Source organism: Sphaeramia orbicularis, chromosome 19 (genome assembly GCF_902148855.1).
Source record: "Sphaeramia orbicularis chromosome 19, fSphaOr1.1, whole genome shotgun sequence".
NCBI classification, from domain to species: domain Eukaryota; kingdom Metazoa; phylum Chordata; class Actinopteri; order Kurtiformes; family Apogonidae; genus Sphaeramia; species Sphaeramia orbicularis.
The window spans coordinates 12,076,673-12,096,364 of NC_043975.1; the positions used below are offsets into that span (position 1 = coordinate 12,076,673).

At 33.9% G+C, this 19,692-nt stretch overlaps 1 protein-coding gene across 1 annotated transcript in view; it reads left to right on the forward strand.

Annotated features, from left to right (window-relative positions):
• Window positions 1–19,692, forward strand: part of adamts14 (ADAM metallopeptidase with thrombospondin type 1 motif, 14) — a 205,587-nt gene that overhangs the window by 107,144 nt on the left and 78,751 nt on the right. Inside the window, exon 6 of the mRNA XM_030122123.1 lies at window positions 11,231–11,314. Coding sequence (XP_029977983.1) covers window positions 11,231–11,314 — 84 coding nt within the window. The remainder of the gene's footprint in view (window positions 1–11,230; window positions 11,315–19,692) is intronic.

Genomic DNA, 19,692 nt, shown 5'->3' on the forward strand with positions numbered 1-19,692 from the left:
AAAATATGAAATAGAAGAAAAAAATATGAATATATGGTTACAGCTGTCATTGTCATCAGAGGAAAGTTGGGATGTGATAGAAATGAGGAGGAAATGGTCCAACTAGGGGTGCAACGGTACACGTCGTACACGTCGTACTGTCCAAGGTTATAATAGTTTGGGATTTTTCATTATAGTTTAGTTTTATTTAGTTTTGATGTTTTTTTTCCTCTAATTCAGTTAGTTTTAATTTGTTTTTAGAGCAGGTTTGCTAATTTTTATAAGTTTTCATTTTTTTGTAAATGCTTAGTTTTAGTTTAAGTACTAATTACTATTAAATACAACTTACTAATAAAAAATATATGGTGAGTTAACACAGACAATCCCAATCCATAAAAGACACGACAAACTGTGAAGCTGAAACTGAAGCACTGTGGTTCTGTTTATCTGTCAAATGTTCATTGTGGTCAGTTTCAGATGCTGCAGCTCTTTCATAATTCATAGTTTGAGTTCTTGTTTGTTCAGTATTAATTGTCAGCCTTGTAAATCCAAGCTGGACTGACTGTACATATTCTGACCAAGGAAAATAAAATTCTCACTGTGTGCAGTAATCTACACCTGGCTTTTCTGCCTCTGTCCAGAATAATATACATTATATAGACTAAATGTCATGTAAAATTAACATTTATTTGCAACATAGTATAGCAAACTGTTACATGATCAAAAACAAATTCATTTTAGCAAAAAAAAAGTCTCCATTTTGAATGTCTGGGGTCGCCCACGTTTTCTGAGTATATAATTGTACAGAGTGATTTTATAATTTATGTTGTAATTATGATTGTGATTGCGATGTGATTAATTGTGCAGCTCTGCAGCAAATGAAGTGTCAGTTGGTGTTATATAACATGGAATATATGAAATAGAAGAAAAAAATATGAATATACAGTTACAGCTGTCATTGTCATCAGAGGAAAGTTGTGATGTGATAGAAATGAGGAGGAAATGGTCCAACTAGGGGTGCAACGGTGCACGTCATAAGTGTCGTACTGTTAAAGGTTATAATAGTTTGGGATTTTTCACTATAGTTTAGTTTTATTTAGTTTTGATGTTTTTTTTTCTCTAATTCAGTTAGTTTTAATTTGTTTTTAGAGCAGGTTTGCTAATTTTTATAAGTTTTCATTTTTTTGTAAATGCTTAGTCTTAGTTTAAGTACTAATTACTATTAAATACAACTTACTAATAAAAAATATATGGTGAGTTAACACAGACAATCCCAATCCATAAAAGACATGACAAACTGTGAAGCTGAAACTGAAGCACTGTGGTTCTGTTTATCTGTCAAATGTTCATTGTGGTCGGTTTCAGATGCTGCAGCTCTTTCATGATTCATAGTTTGAGTTGTTCAGTATTAATTGTCAGCCTTGTAAATCCAAGCTGGACTGACTGTACATATTCTGACCAAGGAAAATAAAATTCTCACTGTGTGCAGTAATCTACACCTGGCTTTTCTGCCTCTGTCCAGAATAATATACATTATATAGACTAAATGTCATGTAAAATTAACATTTATTTGCAACATAGTATAGCAAACTATTACGTGATCAAAATAAGTGAATTTTCGTAAAAAAAAAAAAAAAAAAAAAGGCTTCATTTTGAATGTCTGGGGTCAGACATTTGTGACGTTAAAATGGGGTTATGAGCCAAAAAAGGTTGGGATTCACTGAAGTAGATGTTTAGTTGTGGCAGAAAATTATTATTTACAGTCAGAGCATGAAAAATATTTTAGAAATTTAAAGGTAGAACATTCAAAATCATAGTCATGGATAAAAATAAATAAATAAATAAATAAATTAGTATTGAGAGAAATTTCGTAAAAACCATCTCAGATTCAGATTCAAATTTAATGTTATTTCAGCATATAAAATACACATAAACGAAATATTGTACTCAGGTATGGATTTTCAGCAGCATTTAGTAAATAATGTAAAATACTGATAAAGATAATAAAATACTGATAAAAAAAACAATACCCCCCCCCCCCCCCCAAAAAAAAAACAAAACGTTACCTATAAATAACTAAAATTTTTATTTCTAAAGTGCACAGCAGTAAAATGCCAATTAAAAGTACACTCCAGGGCTCAAGTTCAACAGGAGTTCTGGATAAAAGCTGTTTCGGAGTCTTGTGGTCCGTGCTTGGATCTGAGGCATTTTGGAGGCAAAGATAATAATTTAAACAAAACTAACCAATGCAATTATGTTTTTCCTAATATACAACTATTTTAAGACATTTATCATTACTGATTTGTATCCCAGACTCCTGTTAGAAAAGAAACACCTGAATTCCACATGTCCAAATACTTTTGTCCATATAATGTACTTCACGGCAGTAAACAGACATGTGCCTTTTTAGTGCCGTATTCTTTTGTATGGATTGGATCATTTTAACACCTCATGTTCCATAAAAGCATCCTGTCTCTCAGTGGTCTTTTGTAAATGCTGCTTTCACTGCCACTGAAGAACTAGACAAACAACCCAGAGAACTTTAACCCCCTTCCTTTAATGTGTCAGACTTATGCACATCACCAGCTCATTTACCAATACGTATATATAATACATGTGAGATTTATTTATATAATTGTTAAACTTAGATACTTATTTCACTAATTAACGCATATGAAGCATCTGCTCTGACCTTCAATGAGCGTCTAGAGCCTGATGAGTCATTTTCATCAGCAATTAGTTAAATTATTTATGAAGCATGACGCTGACATGGTTGATCTTTTTATTGAAAATTTTTTTTAAATTACTGCAGACTGACATCTTCAATAAAGCTGATGGAAAACTAAAAGCTATTAGACTGCATCAGGTTATACAGAGTTGAGTGCTGCTCCTTTAGTTACTGTAAATCCTTTTTTTAATTATAAGATTCATAAGTACTTAATTTTTCATTTTCAACATCACGCCTGATGAATCATCGTCATCAGGTTTGTTGAAGGCTGCTCACGATATACCACAGTGTCTACCAACACGTTTTCAGAAAAGTTGGAAAGATTTCTAAAGATGCGATAGAATTAAAGTTGAACTTGGTCGGTGAAAAGAATGGAAATCTTTTAAGGCTGGGCAAGTTAATGCGTTATTACCGCGTTAATGCATTAATGCAATAATGCCAACAATTTTTTTAATCTCACGTTAATGCCGTTTTATTCTAACTCATATTCTTCTGCCCCTGCTTGTGTGCGTGTAGCGATTAGCTCGGCAGATAGACAACAGGTTTCCGAAGAAAAGCCGGACGCCGAAAACTTCTCTCCAAATCTTTTACTTGAGACTCACTGTAAAACTGCAACATAAATACAAAATATGTCTGTTATGTTCGTTGCCTTAATACATTTACATGGCATTGTACATTTAAATGAATGGGAAAAAGATCGCTAGCTCGATGCTAACTTGGTCAGTGAAAAGAATAGGAATCTTTTAGGGCTGGGCAAGTTAATGCGTTATTACCACATTAATGCATTCATTAAATAACGCCAACATTTTTTTTTAAATCTCATGTTAATGCCGTTTTATTCTAACTCATATTCTTCTGCCCCTGCTTGTGCGTGTGTAGCGATTAGCTCGGCAGATAGACAACAGGTTTCCGAAGAAAAGCCGGACGTCGAAAACTTCTCTCCAAATCTTTTACTTGAGACTCACTGTAAAACTGCAACATAAATACAAAATATGTCTGTTATGTTCGTTGCCTTAGTACATTTACATGGCATTGTACATTTAAATAAATGGAAAAAAGATCGCTAGCTCGATGCTAACTTGGTCAGTGAAAAGAATAGGAATCTTTTAGGGCTGGGCAAGTTAATGCGTTATTACCACGTTAATGCATTCATTAAATAACGCCAACATTTTTTTTTTTAATCTCATGTTAATGCTGTTTTATTCTAACTCATATTCTTCTGCCCCTGCTTGTGTGCGTGTAGCATTAGCTCGGTAGATAGACAACAGGTTTCTGAAGAAAAGCCGGACGCCGAAAACTTCTCTCCAAATCTTTTACTTGAGACTCACTGTAAAACTGCAACATAAATACAAAATATGTCTGTTATGTTCGTTGCCTTAGTACATTTACATGGCATTGTACATTTAAATGAATGGGAAAAAGATCACTAGCTCGATGCTAACTTGAATGGGAAAATCCATAGACACACTAACGATTAGCATTTACAGATTAACTTCAAATTTACAATGTCTTTTTATCCAGCAACAAAGGTTCACATCAGATATTTTATACTATTCATTCTTACAACAACTGAACATAAAATACTCACAGGCAAACGTTTTTGGGGCCATACAAACAGAGTGAAAGAAACATGTCTGTTAGCTCCTTCTTATGTCCGAACTGACTACGGGAACATCGCAAGTACAAAACAACCACTAGAGGGAGCCCTTTGCTTGCTTTTAACAACTGAACATCACATATTATTTTGAAAGTCCGTTTCTCTGGCTCTGTGAACACACGTAGGTAAACCGTGGGTCACAGGAAGAGAGGGATGTGGATCAGGATTGGTTTGCCAATCGGCGTCATCATGTGTTTCAACCAATGACAGCATTTGGGGTGGGCTTAAGACTCCTGTCAATCACTCACAACCGGAAATAAACTGGTGGGGACATGAACATGGAGAAAAGTAGCCGTCTTTTCCATGGACATTTTCATTTAAATGTCTTCAGATGGTGGGGTTGAGAAGGACACAGTTGTTTGGAAGCACTGCAATGAATGAATGAATGAATGAATGTTTTTTATTATTGTGTCTTGCATAAAAAAATATGCCCACCCCTTACATGGGCTTAGAAGACACCAAAAATACACACCAAAAATCAAACACCAGACAATAGGCACAATAGTTATGAACAAAACAAAATACTGACCTATTTAAACAAACAAATCTGCCGCTTTTTCCAGGCTTTACAAACAAATAATGCTAATTTATATACATTAGAACTAAACAACCATTTCATCTTGTTATCATCAGTGCTTCAGAACATATCAGGATTTCGGAAAAACTGCAATGTGGAATTATTTTTATCACCAGAGTACTTCCAGTCTGAAATATCACTTAATGATCACTTGATGCCCCCCCCCCAAATATGACTATGCGATTAATTGTGATTAATCACAAAAATCCATGCGATTAATTGCGATTAAGAATTTCAATTGTTGCCAAGCACTAAAATCTTTACTTTTGGGTGATTTGTAGAAAAAAATATAAATAACTAATAAAAAAACTAAGTGTCAGAAAAAAAAAAAAAAAAAGAAAAGAAAAATAGTAGAAAATATCGGAATTTTTCTTCAACATAAAGGACAGTTTGAGTGCTGCTCTGTCAGACAGGAGGGGATTCATCAAATGACTGCTTGGTAGTTGTCTGTTTATACACTAAAGGTGTAAAAGCTCAGCTCTTTGAACACTAAATGGCTTTCACATATCTTTTAAACTCAAGGACCATTTGTTAGAGCACATACCTTTGAAATCCAAAGAGTTCATAGAAGCTGAAAATGGACTGCTTTTTGGGGATGTATTCAATAAAAAGCAGCTCTTTTTGGATATTTCAGATGTTTTGGGTTCAGCCTTGGCTCATTCAGTGGATTCATTCTTGAAATTGATTTCAGATTTGCTGCATTCTGTTAGAAGTTCTGCAGATATTGAACTACAAATTGAGCCCAGTGGCAGATTCAGAATCAAATCACATAAAACTGTATATTTTGTTTATTATCAAACACTAATAAAATGAGTACAATTAAACCTCATTATTGTGACCCCTTTGGAACCAAAGGAAATAAAGTTGTCCTCAGTTACGGCTTTGAATTCCAGTGCATTCCTAATGATTTAAAAACAAGTGGTGCCTGTCAAGTTTGAAGGAAATTGAAGCAAAATTGATGTTTTTATGGACGTGTGACATTTCACCCATTATAAGTAAATGAGAGAAGAAAAAAGATTTTAAAAAATCATAAAAAAAATTAAACTTTGACCTACTTTTCCCAAAATGTAAATCAATCTATCTATCTATCTATCTATCTATCTATCTATCTATCTATCTATCTATCTATCTATCTATCTATCTATCTATCTATCTATCTATCTATCTATCTATCTATCTATCTATCTATCTATCTATCTATCTATCTATCTATCTATCTATCTATCCACCCCTCTCTCTCTCTCTCTCTCTCTCTCTCTCTCTCTCTCTCTCTCTCTCTATCTATCTATCTATCTATCTATCTATCTATCTATCTATCTATCTATCTATCTATCTATCTATCTATCTATCTATCTATCTATCTATCTATCTATCTATCCCCCCCTCTCTCTCTCTCTCTCTCTCTCTATCTATCTATCTCTCTATCTATCTATCTCTCTATCTATCTATCTATCTATCTATCTATCTATCTATCTATCTATCTATCTATCTATCTATCTATCTATCTATCTATCTATCTATCTATCTATCTATCTATCTATCTATCTATCTATCCAAAACTGCACGTTTACTTGTAAAAGAGAATAATTTTTAGTTTTTATTTATCAGTTATTATGTTATTATTTTACTGGTCCGGTCCACTTCAGATCTAATTTGCCTGTTTGTCTGTTTCCTCTAAGCTAAAATGACTTTGACGTCTCTGATGGAGGCCATGTAGCCTGAAAGGCAAAACACAGGGCAGAAAAATAAACAAAGAACAAACTGGGCCTGATACTTTTTTTTTTTTCCCTCCGTGCATTGAGATCCTGTTCAACTTTATCCACATTTTCTTTAAGTCCCATCAGTATATGGAAGTTTGATGCACGAGCAGATGATCTAATTCATATGTGACTAATACTGTATAACGTTCCTTCATGAAAGTATGCGCATGGGATGGAGATAATGATAGACTATGCTGGGACGTTTCATAAATTATTCTCCTTGCTTGTCCAAACAGACATGTTAACATAAATGTGGCTCTGTCACATGCAGCGTAAACCAACGTGCCACAAAGTGCCAGTTATAAAACATATGTTTCCTCTCAGAAACAAGTCGAGAGGTCACATGGAGTAATGTGAGGGCGCTTTGTGAAGCCGAATGACTCCATGTTTACCAGCTGAGAGTCACCCAGTTTGTTTGGTATGCTCTTACGCACAATCCACAACCAACATGTTCTGCCCGAGAAGCGTTTAGTAAATGACCTCTTGATTTATGGAAAAACATATCCAGGCTTTATTTTTCTCTCAACTTTATTATCAACCGCAAAGTGAAGCAGCTGATTGACTTTATAGAGCCCCAGAGGAGCGCAGACATGTAGCGAACCAATGATGAAAATAAAACATGCTCAAGTGGAAATTGGACTTGGGATTTGAATGTGATCCTGCCTTGGCCCTCAGTTTAGCATCTACATACCACAGCATTATTATAAAGCCAAATGGCACTCCACACATTTCTGGGTCAGGATTATTTCCCATTGCATAACAACGCTGGTTTTATTGGCCGGTTGCCAGTGTCTTAGCTACATATTTCATCATGACTCTGAGTTTGTTGTAAGAAACGGAAGGGAAAAAAAAAAAAAAGGGCCTCACGTTAAGAAATAAAGTCAGTTTTTAGAGCGTACTGTTGAAGAAGCCTCAGATTACACTGTTAGAAATGTAATTTGACTACTTACATGTGATTACTTATTAACCCTTTAACACCAGTGGTTCTCAACCTTTTTTGGCTCGTGACCCCGTTTTAACATCACAAATTTCTGGCAACATTCAAAACAGAGAGATTTTTTTTGCTAAAATTAATTTGTTTTTGATCATGTAATGGTTTGCTTTACTATGTTGCAAATAAACGTTAATTTTTGATGACATTTTGTCTATATAATGGAATAAGAAGGAATAGACTTTATTTGCCATTTGCACAGATACATAGCAGTATAGGTACATTGGGATTCTTGTGCGTTTCCCTGAGTCAGAAAGGAGTTAGAAAAAAGGTAAAGATATGACAAAAAAGACAGATACAAAACATAAATACAGCTAAAACATACAAAAACACATACAAGCTCAAATACACATTTAATTAGATATTCAAAGCGAGGAAACTTGAACAAATTCTATAATAAATGGCAAGCGTTTATGGATTTTTTTTGAGACAATGCAATTCCCCTCCCCTCCCCTCCCCTCCCCTCCCCTTTTTTTTTTTTTTTTTTTTTTTTTTTTTTAATTATTATTTATTTATTTATTTTCTTATGTTTATGTCACTAGTTTAATTATCTTATCCAGACTATGTCTTAGTTTTCTTTTCATTGTATTGTTCATCTGGTTTCATTGTTATTTGTTACAAAAAAAAAAAAAGAAAAAAAAGAAAATGCAAATCCGAAAGTAATGATGTTTACAAACCTGGTTAATGTTGACATTAGTGTGCCATGGTGTTGGCATGTAACTTTTGTTTTCTTGTATGCACATCAATAAAAATATGAAACAAACAAAAAAAAAAAAGTACTGGGAGGTAGAGCAGGTTATTGCACATTTAGTTAAGAGCATGGTATTTGTTAAGTGTCTGTGGACTCATGTCCTGGGGTACTTAATTAATATACTTAATGTATATTTTTATGGATGGAGGCAGAAAAGCCAGGTGTAGATAACTGCACAAAGTGAGAATTTTATTTTCCTTGGTCAGGATATATACCGTATGTCCCCAAAAAAATTACAATCGGACTTTCCCCAGTGATAACTTTAAAAATAGTGAATCAATCAAAATACAATTTCAGGGCATGAAACTGTAACTTCTTACCTACAGGGTGGGGAAGCAAAATTTACAATGAACATTTAGTTGTTTTTTCTCAGCAGGCACTACGTCAATTGTTTTCAAACCAAACATATATTGATGTCATAATCATACCTAACACTATTATCCATCCCTTTTCAGAAACTTTTGCCCATATGAGTAATCAGGAAAGCAAACGTCAAAGAGTGTGTGATTTGCTGAATGCACTCGTCACACCAAAGGAGATTTCAAAAATAGTTGGAGTGTCCATAAAGACTGTTTATAATGGAAAGAAGAGAATGACTATGAGCAAAACGATTACGAGAAAGTCTGGAAGATACTATTAAAGAAGAATGGGAGAAGTTGTCACCTGAATATTTGAGGAACACTTGCGCAAGTTTCAGGAAGCGTGTGAAGGCAGTTATTGAGAAAGAAGGAGGACACATAGAATAAAAACATTTTCTATTATGTACATTTTCTTGTGGCAAATAACTTCTCATGACTTTCAATGAACTAATTGGTCATACACTGTCTTTCAATCCCTGCCCCAAAATATTGTAAATTTTGCTTCCCCACCCTGTACATCTTGCAGAAAACCCCGTTTCATTTGCTTCAGTGATCACAGAGAAATGGGGATCTTTGTAAAGTATGTCAGACGTCCCTTCCCTCCAAGTTTTGTAAGGAGACACGTTGTCCATTGTTTTATTTATTTATTATTTATTTATTTTATTTATTTAAAAGGGACAGTGCATATTAATGAACATCTACAACAATTGCAGCTGTAAATATGCCAGATTGTAGCAGCAGTGCTAATTTCCATCTGTAGTGTCCATTGTGTTCACGCTTTACAAATACGAAGTTGTTCATTGTGTTCTCGCACAAAAATATCTCTTTTGAAAAAGCAACTGCTTGTTTGTGTTCCTTTTCAACTAACGAAATTAATAATGAATTCAAAAAGGAAGCAGATTTCTGATTTTTTTTTTTTGGCGGGGGGGTGTGTGATTAGAGGTCTGCGCTGTCTGTGTGCTTTTCTAGTTTATAATGGTTTTCTGAAGATAATTTTAGCTCAAATTTGGCAAGAAAGCTTTTTTTATTGGTTCTCATTGTCAACTCAGCCCTAGTGTTAGTTTTCCTGACCACGGGAGACTCACTACTCCCTCTAGTGGTCAGATAAATACACCGTCACTGGAAATAAATTCAGTTCATATGTCTACACCTAGGGATGGGAATCGATAGTAGCTCGATTCCTTGGAATCGCTTGCCTGCCAGCTTAACGGTTCTGCTTATGGATTCCGCCTTTGTTGTGCATGCACGATGACGTCACATGTATGCTGCATTGTTTTGGTCAGAACGTAGCTAACATGGCGTTGAGGCAGAAACTGTCTAAAAAGACAACACCAGGTCCACTTACTTGGAACACTGTCAAAGCTTACATGTCTTTTAAAAGGGTGGAATCCCTCCAATATCCTCAAACATTTGTCCACAGCATGTGAATCATTTACAGGAATGTCATGTATTTGATATGCTACTTAGCGATGCAGAGTGAATGCTGGGCCAGTTCCGGTTCCGGTGTGGGCAACAAACGTCGTAACTCCTCAAATACAAGTTTCCGAATGTACGAAGGGAAAGGAAATGAGGTGCACAACAACGGGAGCCGAGCCGAGTTGAACCGGTTCCACGTAGTAGAAATGCGGCAATAGAGGAATTAGTAAAGAGTCTTTAGTTTCACTTTCACTGTACGCACACTGCCCCCCCCCCCGAACTGGGCCCGGCGTCATCTGTTCTTATTATTTGTACATACTGTATATGTTATATTTTCTGTACAAAGATGGAAATATAAAAGGCAGTTAATGCAAACACACCCGTTTGCACTGTTTTATTCCCTCACCCAATGAGAATCGATAAGAGAATCGATAAGGAATCAGATCGATAAGCAAAATCGATAATGGAATTGGAATCGTTAAATTCTTAACGATTCCCATCCCTATCTATACCTTTGGCAGAACTTCAGAGCTCTTCATTCTAAACACTCATATATTTAGTTAAATTATTATCTGAAAGTAGAAATTCTACATATAACCCCTTTAACTATAGTTTTCTTTACTGATTAAATGCTTATTAATGTGGAGAAAACACATTAATATTTGTGCATGATGCAGTTTTTGTACTGTTGCTTTTGTTTTCTTAGCACACTTTCAGTACATTTGTGTCTATTTCTGCTCTTCATGCGTCATTCACAGGTGTATTTATGAACCTGTGCTCTTTTTTTTTATAGCGGTCGTTCATGTCATCTTTACCTTGTTGACCTGATCAAACCACTTTACTTTTTTCCTCCTTTTTTTTCCTATTTCAGACTCATTCTGCAGTAGATCCTTGGCCTGCCTTCGCTGTGCACTTGGTTTTATCGATCCTCTCATAAGAATCGAGTATCAGGGGCATCTTTCATTTTCAACCAGATAAAATGACTGAACCTTTTTTCATATCCTGCTTCCAGGTCGATGAAATCTACCATGATGAATCTCTGGGTACCAACATCAATGTTGTCCTGGTCCGTATGATAATGGTCGGGTACAGACAGGTACGTTATTTCACATATTAATAAGAATTAAATGGATCTATGTTTGCATAAATCAACCTTTGTCATACAGATAAAACACATAAATAACCTAAACATTGAAGAATAATATAGTTAACTTTCAGAGTTAGCAAAAAAAAATAAAAAATCACTAAATTATCAGACAAAATGCAACAATAGTTTTCTCCCATTTCATAGTCTTTCATAAACAGGCTTTAATATATTAAAGGGGATTATTGCAGCATTTGGAGAATAAAGTCACCATAGACTGTTATGGGAATAAATTTGCAATATTTTAAAGAAAAACGTTATATGGTTCTGAGAATAAAGAAATATTATTCTTTTCTACTTCCACCAGGAGATATTGTGATCACTTTGCTTTGTGTGTTTGCGTGTTTGTTTGTGTGTTTGCGTGTTTGTTTGTGTGTTTGCGTGTTTGTTTGTGTGTTTGCGTGTTTGCATGTTTGTTTGTGTGTTTGCGTGTTTGTGTGTTTGTTTGTGTGTTTGTGTGTTTGTTTGTGTGTTTGCGTGTTTGCATGTTTGTTTGCGTGTTTGTTTGTGTGTTTGCATGTTTGTGTGTTTGCGTGTTTGTTTGTGTGTTTGTGTGTTTGTTTGTGTGTTTGTGTGTTTGTTTGTGTGTTTGCATGTTTGTTTGTGTGTTTGCGTGTTTGTGTGTTTGTTTGTGTATTTGTGTGTTTGTTTGTGTGTTTGCGTGTTTGCATGTTTGTTTGCGTGTTTGTTTGTGTGTTTGCATGTTTGTGTGTTTGCGTGTTTGTTTGTGTGTTTGCGTGTTTGTTTGTGTGTTTGTGTGTTTGCGTGTTTGTGTGTTTGTGTGTTTGTTTGTGTGTTTGCGTGTTTGTTTGTGTGTTTGCTTGTGTGTTTGCGTGTTTGTTTGTGTGTTTGTTTGTTAGCAGGATAACTCAAAAAGTTATGGACAGATTTTCACGAAATTTTCAGGAAATGTTGACACTGGCACAAGGAAGAAATTATTAAATTTCGGTGGTGATTGGGGGGGGGGTCACAGATCCGTCTTGGCGGAGGTCTGCACTCTCCGAGTGCTTTTCTTGTTTTTGCTTGCAACTATTATAACTTTACTCTCAAAATATTCTGATGTTTTTCTTAAAATATTATTAAGAATTCAATGGATGATCTGAGAGTGAGCAGCACTGATCTATGTTTGCTTAAATAAACCTTTGTCATACAGATGGAACACATAAATAACCTAAACATTTAAGAATAACAGAATTAACTTTCAGTGTTTGAAAAAAAAAATGAAAAAACAAACGAACACTAAATTATCAAACAAAAGTCAACAATAGTTTTCTCCCATTTCATAGTCTTTCATAAACAGGCTTTAACATATAAAAGAGGATTATTGCAGCATTTGGAGAATAAAGTCACAATAGATTGTTATGGGAATAAATTTGCAATTTTTTAAGAAAAACGTTAAAACGTCCTGACAATTACGTTGGAATTCTTTGAATAAAAAGTTGTTTTTATGAGAAAAATATACAACATCCAAAAATATCATCCTTTTTTTTCTCGCAACTATTATAAATCTATTCTCAAAAAATTCTGATGTTTTTCTTAAAATATTACTAATAAGAATTCAGTGGATGATCTGTCAGAGAGCGAGCAGCACTGATCTATGTTTGCTTAAATAAACCTTTGTCATACAGATGGAACACATAAATAACCTAAACATTGAAGAATAATAGAGTTAACTTTCAGAGTTTGAAAAAGAAAAAGCCCAAAACACTAAATTATCAAACAAAAATCAACAATAGTTTTCTCCCATTTCATAGTCTTTCATAAACAGGCTTTAACATATAAAAGAGGATTATTTCAGCATTTGGAGAATAAAGTCATAATAGACTGTTATGGGAATAAATTTGCAATTTTTCAAGAAAAACGTTATGATGTTCAGAGAATAAAGTTGGAATTCTATGAATAAAAAGTTGTTTTTATGAGAAAAATATAAAACATCCAAAAAATATCGTCATTTTTTTTTTTTTGCTTGCAACTATTATAACTTTATTGTCAAAATATTGTGATGTTTTTCTTAAAATATTACTAATAAGAATTCAGTGGATGATCTGTCGGAGAGTGAGCAGCACTGATCTGTGTTTGCATAAATAAACCTTTGTCATACAGATAAAACACATAAATAACCTAAGCATTTAAGAATAATATAGTTCACTTTCAGAGTTTGAAAAACAAAATGAAAAAAAAACAACAAAACAAAACACTAAATTATCCGACAAAAGTCAACAATAGTTTTCTCCCATTTCATAGTCTTTCATAAACAGGCTTTAACATATAAAAGGGGATTTTTGCGGCATTTGGAGAATAAAGTCACCATAGACTGTTATGGGAATAAATCTGCAATTTTTCAAAAAAGACGTTATAATGTTCTGAGAGTAAAGTTGGAAATAAACTTTTTTTTCTGAAATATACTACTTTAACCTCAAAATATTACTTTACTCTCATAATAGTATAACTTTTTTCAAAAACTTTATGTATTCCTGTAATGTAATAGCTTTTTTTTTCTAATATTGGTACTTTAGTTTTAGTGTATTTGTTCATTTTCCGATAGCGAATAAAAAATAGAAGCGTACACAAACATTAGAGGTGTTCTGATGTTTCTTTTCATGGAGTGACAGCGACCATCATATCACAGATAAAACAACCCCCAGGAGCTAAGAAACGACCTCGGATTGAATCAATACTGTATTCAGTAATGCTCCGTTCTCTTCAGTGTCATATGCTTCAGTCTTCAGGGACACTGTTCAATTTATCAACAAAATAACGTGCACACGACACACGAAGGTTTTTTTTTTGCATATTATCTCCATGAAGTGAGTAATTACTAGCATTAGAATATGTTAAAATGTGAGAAGACATCAGATTAGCAGCATTAAAAATGTTTTTATTTCATTGTTTTCAGATCACTTTCTGATATTGGGTTTTAAACACGTTTCTTTACTTCAAAAATTAAATGCATGGATATTTTTGTAACTCCATAGAAAAAATAAACTCGATCGCATTGTTTTTTTCATGGCTAAACACTGAAGAAAAAAATCTTGACTAAGGTTCTCATAATTCGTGCATGAAAGGGTTAAAATCCAATTTGAAAAATGTATATAATTAACAATGAACATTTGACAGATGAACAGAACCACAGTGCTTCAGTTTCAGCTTCAGTTTGTCATGTCTTTTATGCATTGTGATAGTCTCTCTCAACTCACCATATATTTTTTATTAGTACATTTTTTTTTTTTTTTTAAATCAATTACTAGAAATTTCAGGCAACCCCATTTGAATTCCAGGCAACCCCACGTAGGGTCCTGACCCCAAGGTTGAAAAACACTGACTTAAGTTGTGTGTTAAATGTTAATGATACGGCATCCTAATACACACACACACACACACACACACACGCACACAGAGTATCTAGCATTAGCAGATGGCACACATTAAGAGCGCTCGGGGACCACCTCCAGATCTGCATCAGCACCGTGGTTTGGGTCACCATCAGGGGAATTAACCTTTACGTACCTATTTTTAACTGCCGGAGAACGCAGTAAACTCAACACAGAGATGATGTACACTGCAAAAAATCAAAATCTTACCAAGTGTATTTTTCTCATTTCTAGTCCAAATATCTCATCACACTTAAAATAAGACATAATCACCTAAAGAGTAACTTTTCAGTGAGATATAAGAACTTATTTTTAGACAACAGATTTTGCTTTGAAGAAATCTTACGAAGATAATTTTCACTTGTTCCATTATTGGCAGACTTTTCTTTTTTTTTTTTTTTTTTTTTTTTTTTGCTTAATTCAGGATTTTTGTGCTTAATTCAAACAAAAAAATCTGCCAGTGGAACAAGTGAAAATTATCTTCGTAAGATTTCTTCAAAGCAAGATCTGTTGTCTAAAAATAAGTTCTTATATCTCACTGAAAAGTTACTCTTTAGGTGATTATGTCTTATTTTAAGTGTGATGAGATATTTGGACTAGAAATGAGAAAAATGCACTTGGTAAGATTTAGATTTTTGCACTTTAGTCTAATCATTTTTCCGCGACTATATTTCCATGTATATTCTACCTACAATCAACAAACTTTTTGCCAAACTTTCCTCTTAAGGTCGAGATAAAAAATGTGATTTCAGACTCAACAGGCTGTGTCTGTATCTAGTGTCTGAAGTGGAAACAGTCAGTAAGTGGACTGGGTTTTAAAAAGCGCTTTTTTTTTTTTTTTAATCATACTGTAACTCAAAGCATAGATCCTGAAAACCTTATTTCAAGAAATCTTACCAAGATAATTTTCACTTGTTCCTTTGCCAGATTTTTTGCTTAATTCAAGCAAAAATATCTTGTATTAATTTTTTCTTGGTTTTAGAGAGGCATTTTTTCCCCCCAGTGTATTACCATTTATCACAATAATATTATTGCTTTTTTTTATTGGCAGATTTTTTTTTTTTTGCTTGAATTAAGAAAAAATAAAAATAAAAAAAATCTTGAATTAAGCAAAAATCTGCCAATAATGGAACAAGTGAAAATGATCTCGATAACATTTCCTGAAATAAGATTTTCAAGATCTGTTGTGTAAAAATAAGTTCTTATATCTCACTGAAAAGTTACTCTTTAGGTGATTATGTCTTAATTTAAGTGTGATGAGATATTTTGACTAGAAATGAGAAAAATACACTTGGTAAGATTTAGATTTTTTGCAATTTCTTGAATTTAGCAAAAAAAAAAAAAAAAATCTTGAATTAAGCAAAAAAAAAAAAAAAATCTTGAATTATTAATGTATTTTCCAGGAATAAATAGATAGATAGATAGATAGATAGATAGATAGATAGATAGATAGATAGATAGATAGATAGATAGATAGATAGATAGATAGATAGATAGATAGATAGATAGATAATTGATTAAATAGAAAAATAAAAAAACAATACAAGAGCGTACTATCATTACACATAATAAATCAGAAGTAATAAAAACAAAACTGGATGAAAATAATCTGGATAATTAAACAATAAGGTGCACCAATGAGCTTTTATGTGCAAATTAAAATGTAATTTTCCAGCAGGATGGAGGTGCATAAATAACAATTAAGTGCATAAAGAGTCACAGTCACATGGATTATGTTTAACTTTGGACGTCTGGGATAGATTCAGATTTGGTCTAGACTTTAAAACTATGTCAAACGTTGCTGATATTTTTCTATCCACTGGGCTCTCTACTGCGTTTGTGCTACAAGCTGCTCACCTCACACATGAAAAACACTCGTCTGTTCTGGTTTATTTATTACATGTAGCTCAATGACGCTTGAGACACATCACACTGGTTCAATCTGTTAACGCGCTGAAACATGCCCAAATGAAAATTGACCTGCAACATAACATGTTTAACAGCGTGTAAAGTGCTGGTTTTCTTTTCTGGGCCCGTGTTAACAGATTGGGACGATCACACCACCTGCATGAGAGGTGTATGTGAAGCAGCACCGAGCAGGACAGCATGTGGAAAACAGAGGAGTAACCCCATCTTCACTGTGTAAAAAATATCAGAAAGTGTTAATAGAAAAGTGTTCGAGTTTTCCCCCATGGAACCTTATTGTAGGTAATTTTTGTAATTTTGCTCCTTTTAGCCGTCATTTACACATGTAATGTTTGTCAAGTCAAGACAGGTGCATGTTGTGGTAAAACTGTTGAACTATAAAAATACAGAAATGAGTGCTTCTGTGAGACATTTTGATACCTGTCATTTTTCCAGCTTTTTAGACCCAATAATAAAAGAGAAATTTAGATATATTTCCCCCCAGGATGTACCTAGTGATGACCTCAGATAAATGCAAACAAAAATGATACTCTTGCTCTGAGCCATCCCAAAACGAATGAATTTTTAAACAAAAAAGAACTCAGACCTACGCCAAGGCAGATCAGTGTCGTCGTCCCCCGATCACCACCAAAATTTTATCATTTGTTCCTTGTGCCAGTATCAACATTTCCTGAAAATTTCATCAAAATCCTTCCATATCTTTTGGAGTTATCTTGCTAACAGACAAAACAAACAAACAAAAATCCACACTAGTGTTGTTGTAATGCTCTAAAAGTGTTATTCTAATGTTCTAAAATACATATTACATGTGTTTTTTTCCTATATTTTTTATATGTACACTTCTTGGATGTTTATTTTTTGCCATTTATGGGCAAGGAACTGAATATGGTAACTTCATTTACCTTGATTTTCAACAACAATTAAAAATTTGGAAAAAATTCACAAAAGTAACTAGAAAAGCACTTGGAGACCACATTCCTCTACCAACGCAGTTCAGTCCCCCCCCCCCCAATCACCACCAAAATTTTATCATTTGTTCCTTGTGCCAGTATCAACATTTCCTGAAAATTTCATCAAAATCCTTCCAGAACTTTTGGAGTTATCTTGCTAACAGTCAAACAAACAAACAAAAAATCCGTGCTAGTGTTGTTGTAATGCTCTAAAAGTGATGTTCTAATATTCTAAAATACACGTTCCTTTCATATTACATGTGGGTTTTTTTTGTATATTTTTTATATTTACACTTCTTGGATATTTTTTTTTGCCACTTATAGGCAAGGAACTCAGTATGGTAACTTCATTTACGTTGATTTTTAACAACAATTTAAAAATTTGAAAAAAAATCAGAAAAGTAACTAGAAAAGCACTCGGAGACCACATTCCTCTACCAACGCAGTTCAGTCCCCCCAATCACCACCGAAATTGAATCATTTATTCCTTGTGCCAGTATCAACATTTCCTGAAAATTTCATCAAAATCCTTCCATAACTTTTGGAGTTATCTTGCTAACAGACAAACAAACAAAAATCCGCACTAGTGTTGTTGTAATGTTCTAAAATACATGTTCCTTTCATATTACATCTGTTTTTCTTCCCTCTATTTTTTATATTTACACTTGGATATTTATTTTTTTTGCCATTTATGGGCAAGGAACCAAATATGGTAACTTCATTTACCTTGATTTTCAACAATAATTAAAAATTTGGAAAAAATTCACAAAAGTAACTAGAAAAGCACTCGGACAGTGCAGACCTCCGCCAACACAGCTCAGTCCCCCCCCTCCCCCGATCACCACTAAACTTTGACGATTTTTTCCTCGTGCCAGTATCATCATTTCCTGAAAATTTCATCAAAATCCTTCCAGAACTTTTGGAGTTATCTTGCTAACAGACAAACAAACAAAAATCTGTGCTAGTGTTGTTGTAATGCTCTAAAAGTGTTGTTTAATGTTCTAAAATACACTTTCCTTTCATATTACATGTGTTTTTTTTACTATGTTTTTTATATTTACCCTTCTTGGATATTTATTTTTTTGCCACTTATGGACAAGGAGCCAAATATGATAAATTCAATTACCTTGATTTTCAACAGCAATTAAAAATTTGGAAAAAAAAATCACAAAAGTAACTAGAAAAGCACTCAGAGAGCGCAGACCTCCACCAGGGTGGCTCAACCCTCTGCCCCCCCCATCACCACCAAAACTGAATCATTTGGTCCTTGTGCCAGTATCATCATTTCCTGAAAATTTCAAAATCCTTCCAGAACTTTTTTAATTATCTTGCTAACAGACAAACAAAAATCCGCACTAGTGTTGTTGTAATGCTCTAAAAGTGTTATTATAATGCTCTAAAATACATGTTGCTTTCATATTACATGTGTTTTTCTTCCCTATATTTTTTATATTTACACTTCTTGGTTATTTTTTTTTTGCCATTTATGGGCAAGGAACCAAATATGGTAACTTCATTTACCTTGATTTTCAACAACAATTAAAAATTTGGAAAAAATTCACAAAAGTAACTAGAAAAGCACTCGGAGAGCACAGACCTCCGCCAAGGCAGATCAGCCCCCCCCCCCCCCCCCCCCAAATCACCACCAAAATTTTATTATTTGTTCCTTCTGCTATGTAGAAGTCAATAATGTAATAACAGCCGATAACGTAATAAATTTGCCATTTTTACAATGTAATAAGCCAATAACATAATATTTGGCCAATAATGTAATAAAAGTCCTGAACCAATAACGTAATAACTTTTGGCCGGTAACATTATAACTTATTGGCTGGTTATTACGTTATTGGCCTGGTAAAAAAAAAAAAAACTTCTTTGCAAATGTAATAACAGAGCCAATAACATAATAAATTATAACATTACGTTATCGGCCGTTATTACGTTATCGGCCGTTATTACGATATCGGCTTCTACATGCTTCTACATGCATCATTTCCTGAAAATTTCATCAAAATCCTTCCAGAACTTTTGGAGTTATCTTGCTAACAGACGAACAAAAAAAAAAAAAATCTGCGCTAGTGTT